At 36.1% G+C, this 16318-nt stretch overlaps 1 protein-coding gene across 1 annotated transcript; it reads right to left on the bottom strand.

The window, feature by feature from the left end:
* Positions 1–15764, bottom strand: METAP2 (methionyl aminopeptidase 2). The gene is made up of 10 exons (XM_010082078.1): positions 15668–15764; positions 12377–12442; positions 11932–12034; positions 7537–7698; positions 5623–5804; positions 5444–5538; positions 5260–5356; positions 4640–4743; positions 2026–2141; positions 1–721 (listed from the first exon to the last, which is right to left on the bottom strand). Exons 1-10 carry the CDS (start codon positions 15747–15749, stop codon positions 538–540), a joined length of 1191 nt encoding a protein of 396 aa, XP_010080380.1. The 5' UTR covers positions 15750–15764; the 3' UTR covers positions 1–537.
* Positions 15765–16318: the final 554 nt, after the last annotated feature.

Below are 16318 nucleotides of genomic sequence, written 5' to 3'. Positions count from 1 at the left end.
CAAGTTTGTAAAATATTTAATAGAATGGTTTCGCAGCAGACTCCTGACCAGAATCATAACCAGGCTTTTAAAAAGTATATATAGTTTTAGATCTGAAAATTTGTCTTTATTTTTTACAAAACGGATTCCAGGAAGTTTAAAAGGCAATATCATAGAGGAGTTGGGTGCAGAAATCAGGTGTAGTCATTCAAAGCATTCAAGTAGGAATATGGTAATATAAATATTTGAAAAGCATCTTTTATCATAAGTGTTCAAAACAAAATGTATAACTCACTCCAAACTAAAAATTGAGCTTTATAGCACATATTTCCCTGAAAAGAAAAAATAATTAACTTTTGAAATATTTCTAAAGGCCTGAAAGCTTTTTCCTTGGTTAGTTACATTAGAAGACTTGCCTTTGTTTAAATTCCTTCCCTTCCAAATATGGAAAGTATTACAACAGTCCACTGTTAAAACAGACAGTATGTTGCAAATTAATTCTGGTATAGTATGTTCCAACAAAGCCTAGAGTATAAAGGTGCTGAGGTGGCTCTGAGTTTAGTAGTCATCTCCTCTGCTGACAACCTCCTTGCATGTTGGGCGCAACAGTATAGTATGCTCAAACTGTGCTGTGTAAGAGCCCTTAATGTCGCATAAGGGAGGATATGGATCCACTATACCCAAGTCGCACAGGTTCTTCAATGCCATTAGGTATTTACTCTCTCCCAGGCGATCTAGCCATCTGCGGCAGAAGGCAAGAGTACCAAAGTTTTCATTGATAACATTTAGCAAGTGTTTTGCCCTTGGAAGCCTGCAGAAAAAAGAACAACATGTTTGAGAAGAAAGAAGTATCACCAGCAAGCATTCACTACAGAAATAAAACATATCAATTAAGAAAAAGGTAAGATTTCAAGGTATTTTAAGATACCTCGGGATGTCTTTCTTTATCAGTCAGGTGTTCTGTTCACAAAAGAAAGTGCATTTTCCTCCTGCAAAAAGATACCCTTCAAAACAAACCTGAATGCTGCCAAACACAACTGGCCATCCATTTCAAATAGAGGATGTTAGACTGTGAACATATCTGCAGCTAACTACCCAAAAAAATGAAACGTAGCATCAGGGATCATTATCTTAAATAATAAAAGGATGATTCATTTTAAAAAGAAAAACAGAATTCTTCCTGATCCACAGTGGGTAATAATCTGAACTAATTTAGGCGTAAGATTGGTGGTTTAAACTCTGAAGTTTTACTTCTGAAGTCAACAGTAAGCTTTTTTATTCATGCTTCTTACAATATATAAGCATAAAATTTATAGATTTATAGATCTGCTAAGAAATAACCTTATTTCTAAACATAAACAGTTCCTTTCCAACCCTTAGGCTAATTCTTCCCCCGCTTGCCTTTTTCATATTAATAGACTGTTCTATGAAGACAAAATAGAACTCTCAGGAAAAGCATGACTGCGTGCTGTGTTTCTAACCACAACAGCCTTCGCTTCAGAAGAGATGTTCATTCCTACAAATACCAAAACACAATCCCAGAGAAAACTGAAAATCAGTAAGCTATTTTATTTTACAGCAATATGCTAAAACAAGAACTTAAAACCCACAAAATAGCCATAACAAACAAAACAGATTACATGAATAGTGTGACAGATTCTGTGAATAACACCAAGACAAAGATTGTGGCACACAACCATAATACAAATGTTGACTTAAAAAAAAAAAAGTATTTAATATACAGACTAATATACAAACATCATCTATATATTATTAAAGAATTACTAATGATAAGAAGTTACAATCTAGATTTCTGAAGACATAATAATGTATTTTCTCCATTTCCAGATTCTTTGGAATAATTCCATATTGTTCCAGATCATCAGAGCATATTTCATAACAAGAACATTGCTAACACCACCCTTGGAGTCCTCTGACAGCCTTATTAATTAGTGAAGAACCTGCATTGCATCAAATTTGAACTCTAAGACAACAGTAGGTCTAGCACAATATACCAACAAAAAAAACAACAAAAAAAATTCCAACCTTATTGGCACATGCCCAACATCAAAGTTCTTCATATAATGAGAACACTCCATATCATCATGAACAACACCTTTTCCTGTGCTACCAAAGGTTTCTATGGCATATACTTCTCCTTCCTAAGGAGAAGAAAAAAAAGAGAACATGTTGCAATATGAAAATAAGTGTCAGTGGGCCATTCCGATATAACGATCTCAGTACAACAACTTCTCAACACAAGTAATTAAATGTAAATAGATTCAAATACCAAATCAATGTAGAGAAAAATTCAATATGGAGACCTTACATAGTAAAGTTACAGACATCTCCAAATCATCAGCTATTTAAGTTAGTACCATTTTATTTTTTTCAAGCCATAAATATTAGCATGTAGATTTCTAGTCACAATTTCTCACAGTCATTGCAGTTAAAACGTCAAAGCATACATCTAACATAGCTAAGAAACTACTTTCTGCTGCAAGACATTTGCTATCTGGAAGTAATTCTCCTTTGCTATTCAGATAGAAGTCCTAGGAAATGTATAGTTTAGACAAAGCAAATAGATGTTGATTACAGAGACTTACTGCACTGAAGAACTTTCTGCCCAATTTCTGCAAGAATTTTCTGGTAACAGCTGCTAGTATAAAACCTTAACCTGCTCATTTCCACTCCAAAAGATGAATTTCTTCAAGAAATGAAGGTGATATATATCTGCAAGGGCATTATCAAAATTCTAGCCAAGAACATACTGAAATGCCATTATATAAACTCATTTCTGCCAAGTGCATTCACATATCCTTAATGGTAGGACTGTGAAAGGGACTTAATGAGATAGGGCATCAAACATTAACAACAGCTGGAGCTGTTTTTTTCAGTTTATTAAGCTATTTTGAAAGTCACAACCCAAAAATACGAAGCCATGTGAAAAGCAGTAACACAGCCTTCAAATTCAAGACAAACTCTTAAAGGCGTCCCTGAATATTCAACTGAGTTCATTAAAAAAACCAAACAAACAAAAAAACCCAACACAAAACCCCCCAGCAATGCCACAAAAAAAAAAAAAAAAAAAATCACTTCACACCCACTTTTCCAGAATAAGGATCATTAGAGGCTCTGTTTCTCTCTGTCACAAAAAACTCACTGGATTGCAGTTTGATACTCTAATTAGCACAGTACAGTAAGAGCTTGGCTATGCTCCACATTCTTCATCGGCAAAACTCACTGTCTTTAACGATGCAGGATTGTGTCCTAAGAAGCTAAAGAAATTAGAAATGTCTTCTCCCCAGTGTCTGGATATTCAATTAAAACTGTCTCAAAGCTCTGAAATCTTCAAGTAAGAGTTGTTTAAAGAACACTTAAGTTTTATAGTAGTAATACGCCGATATGGATGATCTACAAGACCCACCATTCGCTACACTAAAACAAGAAGGGCACACAAGCTTTTTCTACCTTCCCTTTCCAATACTGTTTAATCCCTTTGCACACTCCTTCAGATAAGATAATAGTTAAAACTTTGTCTTTTTGTTCACATCATTAAGAAGGTGATCAACAACTATGATACAAGTTTTGAGTGATGAGAGTGAGCCCACACCTCAAAGAACAACCCTGTCCAGACCACACCTAGCCCTATTCAGCTTTTCCAAGTCTTATTTACTCTGATAGGCTTACTAGTGATCATTGCTGATCAGTCATCAGGTTTAGAATGAAATTAAAAGCTTCTTATCTCATTACCAATCTTTTAAATACGACTTCTTATCTTGTTAGAACACAAGTTTATATCAAAACGGTGGCTAAATCTCAGGTTACATATTTTAATATTGCCTTTCTGGTTAGTATAGTTTGCCACGTCATGTACAACAATTTCTCTTCCCTTTCGCCAAAACACAATTCAAACAACATCTTTCTTCTAGTGTCTCACATTAACTAGAAATACGCTTAATTATTGTGTATCTGCAAAGAAAAACTGCACTGGAAGCTTTTCAAGAAAGGTGTCATACCTAACCATACGAGCAAAAAGCCATCCAAAGCTACAACACTACAGAAAAATTTCTCAAGAATTACCTAAGGAAGAGAAGATTGTTATTTTGTCTTTTTAATTACAGAGTGAACAAACAAGGAAAGTGTGATTGACTGGCAAGTCTAAACACCTTTCAGGAAAACTCTGGTCCCTCAAGTTTACCCCAAAACCTAAATTCCTGTCCTTTTCCCTGCTCCTAAGTGCAACATTCCAACCCTGCATTTAAGTAGCATATATGCATTGAGAAATAAATATGCAAGAGTTTCCATAAGCATCACTAAGGCCATTCAGATTTAAAGTTGGGGTTTTTTGGTTTTTGTTTGTTTGGGGTTCTGTTTGTTTGGGGTTTTTTTTTGTTTGTTTGTTAGAAAAAAACCAAGAATGTTTTTTTTTTAAATAGCAAGCTTCCAAGGCTTCAACTTCAGAAAGTGTTAGATAGGAGAACAGTCCAGGGCTAAATGGAGAAGCCACTGAGATGAAACAAGATCAATCACTCCTTTACAGGAACACTACAATACCCACCAGGATCACAAATACTGCACACTAGGACTGCGCAGGAAATATTATTCTTGCAGTGACAGCTGGGGAAACTTAACAGAAAGATTTAAGAACTCCACTTACCTCCATTCTTGTGGCTTCTCCTCCTTTCACAATGGGCACCGTTTTTCCAGCATGTATCCTATATGGCCCAATCGAGTGTCCATTCAAATTGCGAATTGGTTTCACTTTTGAATAAAACATTAATATTAGAGGCAATTTCCTAACATGTTAAACTCTTTAAAGTAATTTGGCTTGTTAGGCCATACTGAAAGTACAATAGTGACTCATGATATTGCAGAGGAACGAAACACAAAACTATCCATACATCTTGTATAAAATCCAGCCAAGACAGAAGTTCGTAGTTTTGTACACTGTATCAAAGCTTCATTATTAAAGACTAGCAACTCCAAGAGTAACAAAAGTTTATTAATAAAGCCGAACAGCAAGTATGAAATCATTTGTACATTTTGAAAGAGTTGTTTAGCCTCCATTTTCTCTGTTAAAGATACAGTATTTGTAAGGATAAGCCAAGAACATTCCTCCAGAGAAACAGTAAGCCAGCCAGAAACATGTATTTATGCAAGTCACTCATACCATACTTCTAGTACAGAGGTATTTTCAATATGATACAAATAAATCTATAGTTGTACAAATATATATACTCTAAGAACAACTATCCTTATATAAAGAAAATAACTTGCCTTGGTATGTTTTGCCATCAATTTCAACCTCATAAGACTCCATAACTTCTTGTATGGCCTCCCCCACATCACAGAGACGTACGTCTATTCCAGCACACTGAAAATAATGTGCAAATATAAATGGAAAATATTTGCAAAATTTACTGTAAAAAGATTTGGTAAGTGACTTACATAATGATCATACCTTTATTCCAGTATTTGTGGCATCCTTTACAGCTTCTAATAGTCTGTCATATTTTGGATTGAATGTGACTGTAAAAGCACAGTCAATAATACGACCTGAAATCACCAGAAGTTAATTAGCTTCATAGTCTTTGCACTGAAGGATGTTCTCTAAGTTTTAATTCACAAATGAAAACTAACCACTAATATGCGTCCCAAAATCTATTTTGCAAATATCATCGTACTGCAGGACTGTTGGATCTCCAGCATTGGGAGTGTAGTGGGCGGCACAATTATTCAAAGAGCACCCAGTAGGAAACGCAAGACCGGCATTTAAACCATTTTCCTTTATCAGCTTACGTGAGCAGTCTTCTAGCTTTTCACTAAAAGGGAGAGGGGAGGGAGAAGAAAAAAAGAACATAACAGTTGTCATTAATATTTCTTATGAAGACTTCAAATAAATCAATGCAAGAACAAAACCTCAGAAAAATATTCAAGCGAATGTTTTAATTTGAGATTTTAAACTACTTGTATGCTAACTAGAAGGAGATCACAGACTGGAAAACATAAGTACAACATAATAAACTTCAGTTCTTGGTGTTGTTTTTTCTACCCATTCTTGGGCAAAATTGAGTACTTCGCTAGTGTTTTTACTCTAAGTTTAAAATATACATCCTTTACAAGCTACATTTAACCCAATTTTCCTGAGCAGCAGAAGTTATACAACTAAATTTAGGCAAATTACATGCATTCTTTACAATTACTGGGATAGAAAAGGAAGTAAGAGAAAAAAGGCAATAGTGTAGTCCTCTCGTGTATTAAAAAAATACTAATTAAAGAAGGATAATAATATTTCTTTTAATTTAAGCAGTAACTTTGACAAAATACAACCTTATGAGACTAGCATTTGTTCTTGGTTTTTGTCTACTCTCAAGCTGTTAGCTACTGGAAAGCTACAGACACATGCCCACCAGTGCATACTCCTATAGTAGCAGTGAATGATGTAAACTGCAACTCATATTGGTGCACCATACTCTGATTTTATTTAAGAAAGCTATTCACGCAGAGCAGTCTGGAAAAAGAAGAAAGCTTATTTTAATAGGCAAGTCCCCAGGGCCCGAAGCACTTTAGGAAGAAAAGTCGTGTTATGAGAATATTATTGCTTAAAACAGTCAAACTGTATACTTCAATACAACAGAGTTGTTTCAGCTAGAAGACCAGTTATTATCAAGGCAGCTGTCTTTCTTCCACTTTCCCTGATGGTTTATTATTTCTTTCTGTTATCCTCACACAGTTACCTTGGGGATCAGCTCTGATTAGCTTACTGTCCTACTCTTGTCAGCACAGTCTTCAGTCATACCAGGCTGAAAGCACCTGATTTTGGAAGCTAAACTGTCCTGGATCAATCCAGTATTCAGACAGCAGACATTCACTCTAAATAAACTGAAGGATAGAAAAAGGAATAGTTGGAAGAGTCAAGAGAATCAGTTCAGGCCAATTATTTCTTTAAACTTTACCTTAATCAAATGCATGTTTATCTTAAGAAACAAGCGAGCAAATGGATTACCAACTGAGAACGACACAAAGAAACATTATGTTTCTCCAGAAATATCAGTCAGTGAAGACTAACTACAGACAAAAATATTCCTGTCCTGAGTACACTGCCATGCCGTTTTTATGCTTCTTCGCCCACTCCCAGCCTCAGACTGCCCCTGCATTGCTTGTCCACACAGCATTTTACTGGCAATTCTGGCAAAAGCCAGGATGTTTACTACTGCTATTCCTGCTTCTCTCAGCACTGCTGCACGACTCACGTTGCAAGAGCAGCCAGGGCACAGAACATTAAAAAAATCAAGCATGTGCTCAAAATAAGTAAACATAACTGAAAACTTAGTTTAAAATTCAGTATGACCCCAGGCCCAGTAAAGTTGCATAACCTGAGAATATGTTTTAAGAGGAAACTTAAAGTGAGTAACTGGCAATACTTCAAACAGAAAACTCTCCAACACTCACGACACAGTCAATTAACTACACAAAATCAAGACTAAACCTTCCTCCTCTGGAGAAAGAAGAAAAATCTACAGCACAGGTGTTTGAGAAGATCTGTGTCCTCACCAGATTTCTATCATTGTCATTCCAGGTTTTATCCAGCTCATAACGTATTTCCTCACTTGTCTGTGTGCCTCCGCAGCCTCCCGAAAATCATTCCAGATTTCCTCACTGGCTTGATCTAGTGCTTTCTTTTCTTCGCTAGTTATTCTCCAAGCAGCAGTTCGCCTTTAAAACAAACAAAGTGTGCCATGAAAAGTTACTATAATCACAGTAGTCATTACAACTTCTGTCTAAAGTCTGCAAAGCATTTATGAACCAGTCAGGCCTACATTCCCCTGGGCAATGGAAAAGATCCTGATTTGTAAAATTTTCAGAATAAAGGAAGCCTATAATAATGATTCAGCACCACAGACTGACACCTGTGAAAGGCAGTGACATTGCAGAAAAAAAAAATTATACATATACACTGAAATTTAACTCAGTTAGACCATGAACCATTTTATTCCCTTTACATTTTCAAAAGCCTTATCTCCCAGCTCTTCCAAAAGCCCAGAGAAGCAGTGTGCTTGAAGGATGCATAATACTTTACAAAAAGAGAGAACATAAAATTCATATCAAGGCCTGCAATTCTATCTTGAGTTTAGCAGGGCAAATCACTACAACGTGCTCTGCTCATGCAAGAAGTTCATTTTTTGCACTATCTTACTCATCAGACAGTGCTCTACTTGTATGGAGAAGAATCTTCAGCACCGTAGCGTAGCTGCATGGCCCAGAAACTGTTACTGACACAGTAAGCTCCTTCAAAATTTAACATCTTGCAGTTCCAGTAATACTTTTGCCCATCCTCCAAATGCTTAGGTCATAACACCCAACACAGTGCATAGTAACTACGACACATGCCAGGAAGTTACTTTCTAAATTTGCTGGACAGTGAATTAACATTTATTTCAAGAGAATACCACAAATTTTGGCTCTTTGGTAGGTTCACAGAACAAATACAAGAATAATTTTGAGTACAAGACTAAATATAAGATTAGTTCTCAATATGGTTCTTCATTATGCAAGAAACCATACAACTAAGGTTCCAAGAAAACAAAGAAAACAAAAACCAAAAGTAATTTAAGCAATCCAGCAACTGTCAGAACTTAATTAAAAGACAACTCTCCTGACTACAAAGTAGAGATACCCTTCAAATGGTGAAGCTGGAGTCCTGTAAAGTTGCAAAAAACCCTAGTGATAACTCAAAGAACTCTGTACATGCTATGCAGCGCATCCTGGTTGGGGGGTCATAAAAGAAAAGGGATGATGGACAAGATGGACCAAAGATGCTGTACTACACCAAAGTTTCCAAATTTAGAAATTAACTTTTATGTAAATTAGCAGATTCTAAGCAAACAACTGAATATGCAGAGTTAAAGGATTACTTTTTGAAATCCTGAAGTGTAGCTACTTACCCGTTTCATAGACATGTAACTTGGCTCCACTCTAAGAGTTTCCTTCACAGCCAAAACACAGGTATGAGTGAGCCAAGAGACTATGCCCTGCAATTTTGCTGCATTTTGAACTGAGTATTTATACAGTGTTGAGAGGCCTGCAATCCTAAAGCAGAGTTGAAAAGATAAAGAAGGATAATAGCCTACTCCATAACATTTTTCTCAGGACAACCAGAGAATCCAAATGTTTTGAGACCTTTTTGGTTGTTTCCCTTGAACCTCCTGCTCTTTTCAGACAAAGTAACAACAGTGCAAAGGAGAAATCACATGGTTACTTTTCTGAGCACTTTTCTTGCTCCAGTAGCAAGCATGACACATACTACTCTTAGAATTTGCCTTAACACTGGTAAATTCCAACAAAAAGAAAGCAATAGGTTGCAACACCTGAGTCTTCTTACTGCACTTGGAAACTGAACTATTACCAGCACAGTAGTCACGGCATAAGATGGAAAAGGTGTACTGCTTGGGCCTAAGCACTTCAGGACATGAAAAACCAATTGATGAGGTAACAGTCTCACACCAAACATCAAGTCCTCCAACAGGCACATGAGCTAGCAAGCTTTTCTGAGGACAATTTCCTAATGTGCTGGCTACCACATAAATCAGCTTAAGAAGTTCACCTCTTGCTCCAAGCCACTTGTTCCCACTCCAGTCCACAGCCTCAGTTTTCACTAGTACAGATCTTTATAGGATTGTGCTGTAAACTCTATTTTAGTGACCGAAGGTAAGAATTCCATAAAATAACTCCCCCAGATAACAGCACAGGGGCAGAAACAAGCAGGCAGGGACAAGAACTCCTTAATCCAACTTTAACCAAGTCAGTGTGTCATGAAACACAGCTATAGCTATTCTGCCCTCCCTGTCGGATCATTTCAGATTCAGGTGTCTTCAACAAAAACCTCAAGCCTTCACACAGAACTAAATACTCGAGATATAAAAATATCAAAACTCTTAGTCTATGGTCTATATAAGAATTGATTCTCTGCAACTTTTTCCCCTGAAAATTGAATGATGCCCACTTCTAGTTCAACTTCCCACACAAAATACACAATTCCAGGTTGATGAGAGGTAACTTTAGAAAGCATGTGACATCAAGAGTTAAAATTAGAAGTACAACTTTAAAAAAAATATAAATCACAGACAAAATCCTATAGACCTCAGTGTGAAAAAGTGGCACAAAAATGCTTCATTAACATATAAGATGAAACTATTATTCAGAATAGGAAATACCCAAGCATTCATGTCAGCTACTAATTTAAGTGTCTGCTTATGTTAGGAAATACTAAAGTAGCATCATAAGAGTTAAATATTTAAATTAGGAACAAAACTAAGCATGTATTTGCTTAAGCAAATTATATAAAGAAACTGTTTCAGGTTCCTTAGAAGAGTCTATCTTCTTCCACAACAGAACATTCTGGGTAAAGAAAAGATACTCCACTCAAATCCTGTTAGAAAAGGTGGTTTGTTTTTGCTGTTTTGTAGTTGTTTTTTCTTTTCTTTTAAATGAACAGTAGTGAACCCAGAGTAAAACATTTACTTTTCAAGAGCCGGATACATAACAAACTTGTAAAAATAGTGTGTCATTTGTTAATAGACTACAAACATGCTTAAGATAGATATAACCTAATTTCCTGGATTGGTCAGATCACATCCCTCTGAATGTGGCATATGCACATACAGACAAACCCCTAACTCTTAAGCATGAAAGAATCACTCCTGGATGAGCCTGTCAGGACAACCCTGTGAAAGTCCTTCATTAGGAGGCTAATATTGTACATACAAACAAGGCAGTAATTTATAAATAAATATGAGCGCACCTTGTGATCAAACTGAAGTCATCAAAAAGAAGGCTTCCTCAAAACCAAATTTTAATCTAATAAAAATGAAACCATATTATCTGTGAATATCCCAACACAATTTATAGGATGGACTAGACTCTTAGCTATGTTGCTTACACTATGAGAAACAAGGCATTGACTTTAAACAACCAATAAATGCTTTAAAGTAATTTGATTCTGAAAAACAAAAAGTAATTGAAAAATAAACAGTGCTTTCAGAAATATGAACATGTCTCTAGTTGTGTCCCCCCGCCTTTGGTTTAGCGTATTTTTTCTGAGTTTTGATTCAAAATTTCCCAGAAAGTCTTCAGTAATACTTGGGTCTTCTGATTCAGATTTTCATGCAATTCAAGCTGACTCCACACCCCTGCCCCCCATACAAGTAAAACATGAGCTTCCACAACACTTCATGCAGAAAAAATCAGGAAACTCAGTCAAGCTGGTATACCATGGTTCCTAACAAAGCGTAAGGAAATAGCAGTACCCTATGAAAACATAAGGATTCAGATCTCCATTCCAGTAAGCTACTAGAAGCTGTTGCTTGTTTAGTAAAATTGCACATTATTCCCATGTCACTATGAATTATAAAAAACAGTTTAGGTTATAATAACTACATATCCATATGAACAAAGAGAAGCAAAGTGCAGAATATACCACTTGGGCTTTTAAATTAAACTGTCCCATACTCTGAGACTGACATCTCTCTACCAAAAAAAAAACAAAAAAAAAACCAAGAAGTTGACCTCTAGATGCCCCCAAAACTGGCATATCATAGTGTCTCATCTCCCTAAATTTTAACCTTCACCCAGTTCTAATTCAGACCATATTTTCCTTACAACTTGACTACTGAAATCCTGTTGGTCCCCTGAGCCTCAAGGTTCCCTGCCTCACAGCAATTCTTCTCATACAAGCTGTACCTTAATTAAAAGGATAGGGAAGGAGAAACGCTTCAGGCCTGAAGACTTCTGTTCATTAAGTTCTTAGATGATCCAGTTTAAAAAAAAAAAAAAAAAAAAAGGGAAACCACACACTATAACTCACTCTGTCCATTTAGTTGCACATTAACAGTTTTGCAATTCTGCACATCCAGATGACATCATTTTTTTTTTTTTAAGCTTAAAACTCACCCATCTTGTGTTGGTGGGTATTCACATTCTTCTCCCTTCGGGAATACGTTGCTAGGATATAGATCACATATTGGAATAGAAGGTGGATCTGTCTGGACCTTAGCTGTTGAGTAGAATTTAAGAAAATCTTACTTATGGTACACTGGAAATACTAAGGATTTTATTTCAAACATAAAAGTTAAACAGCCCAAGTTATTTAAGATCCCCTTACTAGAATCTGGACTTCTACCAAGAAAATACCATTATCACAGTGCCCTTATATGACTTTATTTGGCCAATGCTCAAGGTGGCATTCAGGGATATCAGAAAGAAGAAAACTCAGCCAGACTTAGCCTACAAACCCAAACTGCATCCCAAAATTTGCTTCAACTGCCAAGAACCGCATTTACATATGCTTAACCAAATATTCATACAGTCTACCTTTATTTTTGTGCTTGATACCTACATCCTTTCTTCTTTTTCTTCTTCTTCTTCTTTTTCCCTGTTGCTCCATCTCCATCACCCTCTCCATCTACAAGAAAATACTCAAGTGAACATAAAATAACCTTAACGAATCAAAGAATTTTGAATGAGACGCAAAACCACCTGGACTATCTGGAAACACTTATTTCACAGCAGAATTTAATGGATTAAAAGAAGACAGCTAGAAGCTGTCACCAAACCATTAGCATTTTCAGTCCCTACACCAAACACAGACCTGAGGAAATACTTTCTAAAGTTGATGACTTAAACATATCTCCAAACAGAGGAAAAAAAGCAGTTTTCAGAAAGTCCTAATTCAAATTCCTCTATTCTCAATTCACCCCAAAATATGCCTGGGGTTGGGCGTGAGGGAGAACAGTATTAGACACAACAGCTAACAAAAAGCTAGAAATTACTGCTTCAAACCCATCTTCTGATGCTTCAGCTAAAGGAACTTAATGCATCTGGAAAGATAAAAAACCCAAACAAGTAAAGATGACAGCGCTTAGGTAAGGATGAGTTTAATCTGGAGATAAGGGAAAGTCACAACCAGCACCGAGCAAAACCACTGTGTGTGGGACATACCAGTGGGAGGTTTTCAGAGAGCAAAGGAGGTAAGCAGCAAGAATCAGCCACACCATGTTACAGTCACATTTGGGAGTTAACAAAAAGCCCGTGTGCGGACTTCACGTTTGGCTACGTCTAATGCTTAGTTACTTCATACACAATTAAGTATTTATCTAATGTGATACCATCTAACTAAACCTCCTGGAACTAACCACAAGTTGATTTCAAAATGGGTAAGCACTAGTCATGTACATTTAAACTTTTATTTGTATCTAAAGCAAAAAATTAAATTTAATGAACTTTTAGAATCAAGTCAAAGCACTGACATTTAGAATTTATTTATATATAAACTTGTATTTGTTCATTTATTTTAAAAAAAACCAAACCATAACAATGACCAGTTTTTCCAGTCACTAAAGTTCAAGCCTCCTATGACGGCTGGTGTCATCTGCATTTGCTATGCTGTACTGACTGCTGTAATCCAGCAACTAAGGCAAATTTCAGTAATGTGTCACGCCCGCCTCTCCCCAGCTCCTTCTGGCATTAAATATCTTAATTTAAATGTTTCTAAAAAAACTGCAAGTATAAATACTTTGTAGCTACAATGTAGTCCAGCCTACCAGATTCTCCATCAAACCATATTTCATAGGCAGTCGAAAAATCCTTAACCACGCATATGAATTTCTTTAAAAGGTGGTAACTTTGCCACATTTCTCTTGACCTTGAGCTGAGCTCAAACCATTCATCAAGAAACGAATTAGATGTGACTCAGTTAGTTCGCTAAGTGACTTTTAGATTATTTTTTAAGTGCTAGGCCTAAACAGCAAAAAAAGTACAGCATTTCTTAAATGTTGTTGCTGTTGCTATCTGCTTATTGTGGCTTTTTCATACATCACTGCACATGAAATCTGCTAACTGCAAGCCAAACTAACCAGGCCTACGCTTTCATGTCCTTGAAGAGCGCTGCAGACTAACAGTGCTGCCAGAAACACAACTACTGCATTTGACCAATACCCTGTTTGTCTTCAGGTTATTTAGCTGGTAATGAAAAAAAAATTCACTAGAAAAGCAATTTCAGATCTTTGCAAAACCGAAGCCCAACCTTATGCCATTTTGGTACAGATGTTTAATAACTGAGCCTAATATCATACAAAAATATTATCTATCAACACGTTTTAACACTGCAGTGGAAATCCAAAGAGCACTTCCTAATCTCTCACAGATTTCAAAAGGTATACAGTCTCATTTCTGAGGTCACTCAGTTATAGGCTTATCAAGGGCAAAATAAAAAGGGCAGGGGGGGCAGGTATTTTATGTGTTTTAATAAGCAACACCTCTGACACTACACAGATGGCAAATGGTGAGAACCAGTAGAGGCAAGAATACACAAAAAAAACCACCTTACAGCAATTTAAATTTTTCTGCAAAAAGATTGTTTTTGTAAAAACACATCCAAGTATAATATGTGGAAAAAAAGGAAGATTATTTCTTCAGTGATAGCACCACCTCAATTTTTTTATACTTTGTAATAGTGCAATACTAATTGCTAATACAGTAAAAAGCATAAAAGAACACAGCACTTGATCTGCCACTAACAGTGTTATTTCTCCTGAGAGGGAGCTATAATTTTCAAATAATTCTTTTCACTGTATAAAGTTTTTACTACCCTACATTATATTTCTTTCTTTAATTGCAATGATGGCAAAGCACTGATTGTATTAATTATCTTTCAACTCCATAACCTGAAATACATCAGAATACACTTCTATGGAAAGTAACTGCATGAAACTGGATGCTATATATAGATTAATAATGTTCAAAGATCAATTTATTTGTAATGTCATATTTCCCAGTATACTTATTTCACTTTTAAAAACTTCTACATATAATTTATTAAATTAAATTCTGGAATTATGAATTCCAGCAATAGCCAATAAAGATTTCTAAGTAGAACAGTAAGAAACATTTTGTTGTGCTGAGACAACTTTAAGTGCTAATTCACAAGAAGGAAACTAAATAACTCACTTAAGAAATGTATTTTCTTAAATGTCCATTTCTATTGAGATCCACTCATCAAAACAAAGGAAATAGAGCATTTTTATCTGATACTCCTACAGAAAAGATGCATCCATCCTGGATTTCAATACCGGACATTTCCAAGGCACTTGCCTAGAACATCAGCTGCATAGCACAAGCAACACACAAGGTGTATGCTTTGTGTGTGTATTAATCTCTCCCCAGTTCAGTTTTAACAAAAAATTAGGATTACAGATGAACTGGTTTCAAGTCACTGGTAAAGACTATAAAATACTCCCTTAAAAGTTGCTCTGTATTTTTTGTTCTAAGCCAAGAATAGCAGACATAACTGGAACATAAATTTATGGTAGTGGTATGGACCATGGTAATGCAAGTGAAAACTATTTATAGCTTACCTTATCTTAAACTAAACATTTACCTGCAGTAACAAGATCCTTGAAAACAAGAAGCTTTGACAAAGCTGTTATCCGTTATTTTATATATATATAGATATATAAGTATGCGTGACAGATAACTTGGTGCCAAATATATATAGTTGCATCTCACCTCTCCCAAGCAAAAAAAAAAAAGAAAACAAACCCAAAAGGCATCTGTAAAAGTTTTTTTAAAATGGGAGTCTAGAAAGAAGCTGAAACTGGAAACGTCAAGAGAAAAAGTAAGTTACACTTGCCTTCATCATCATCATCTTTTTCCTTCTCCTCCAGTGCTTGCTTATCCAATTGTTTTGCTACATCATCAAGAGCACCTTCCATTTCTTTATCTGCTTCTTGTCCTGTTTGTAAAATTAAAGTATGACTTACAGTAAAAGGATAGCTCCACAGGAGTAAACAACAACCCTCAAAACTTTATAAAAGTATTATGATGTACTCATCCTACAGATATCAGAGCACATACTGCACTTTTTCCTTTTTTTTTTTTTTTTTTTTAAAAGCAGACCCAATGTATAAGATTGTAAGGCACTACAGTGACAGGTACTGTTACTGAAAATTGCGTATAGAGGTAGCATTATCCAGACACTTCCGACTGCCTTTTTTCTGCCAGGGTAATTCTTGCCATAGCAGCAGCCTGCTCTTGTGCGATAATTTGGGCGTGAAGTAGATAATTATAAACGCACAGCACGATGATCGCTAACTGCTAGCCTGCTAAAATAAACCCAAACCGTAGTTATCCTTTGCACTATTCGCCCAGACTTGCTCCGGCTCTCTCAGAGAACTTGGGAGGGGTACAGAGACTCCATAATGCGGGATGACTTTCACAGCAGCACTCTTACGCCTTTTTCCCCTCAGGGCATAGGAAGGGATGAGGGAACGGGTGGCTTCTC

Source organism: Pterocles gutturalis, unplaced genomic scaffold (assembly GCF_000699245.1).
Source record: "Pterocles gutturalis isolate BGI_N339 unplaced genomic scaffold, ASM69924v1 scaffold13599, whole genome shotgun sequence".
Lineage (NCBI taxonomy): Eukaryota > Metazoa > Chordata > Aves > Pterocliformes > Pteroclidae > Pterocles > Pterocles gutturalis.
Note: the sequence above shows the minus strand (reverse complement) of the source record. Positions and strands in the feature narration are given on the sequence as shown.

Excerpts from the sequence above, each read along its gene's own strand:
- METAP2 (XM_010082078.1), bottom strand. The coding sequence starts at position 15,749 with ATGGAAGGTGCTCTTGATGATGTAGCAAAACAATTGGATAAGCAAGCA. Across the intron at positions 5,805-7,536 it reads ATGACAATGATAGAAATCTG|TGAAAAGCTAGAAGACTGCT; the intron begins GTGAGGACACAG and ends TCTCCCTTTTAG. Across the intron at positions 5,357-5,443 it reads CCACAAATACTGGAATAAAG|TGTGCTGGAATAGACGTACG; the intron begins GTATGATCATTA and ends CATTATTTTCAG.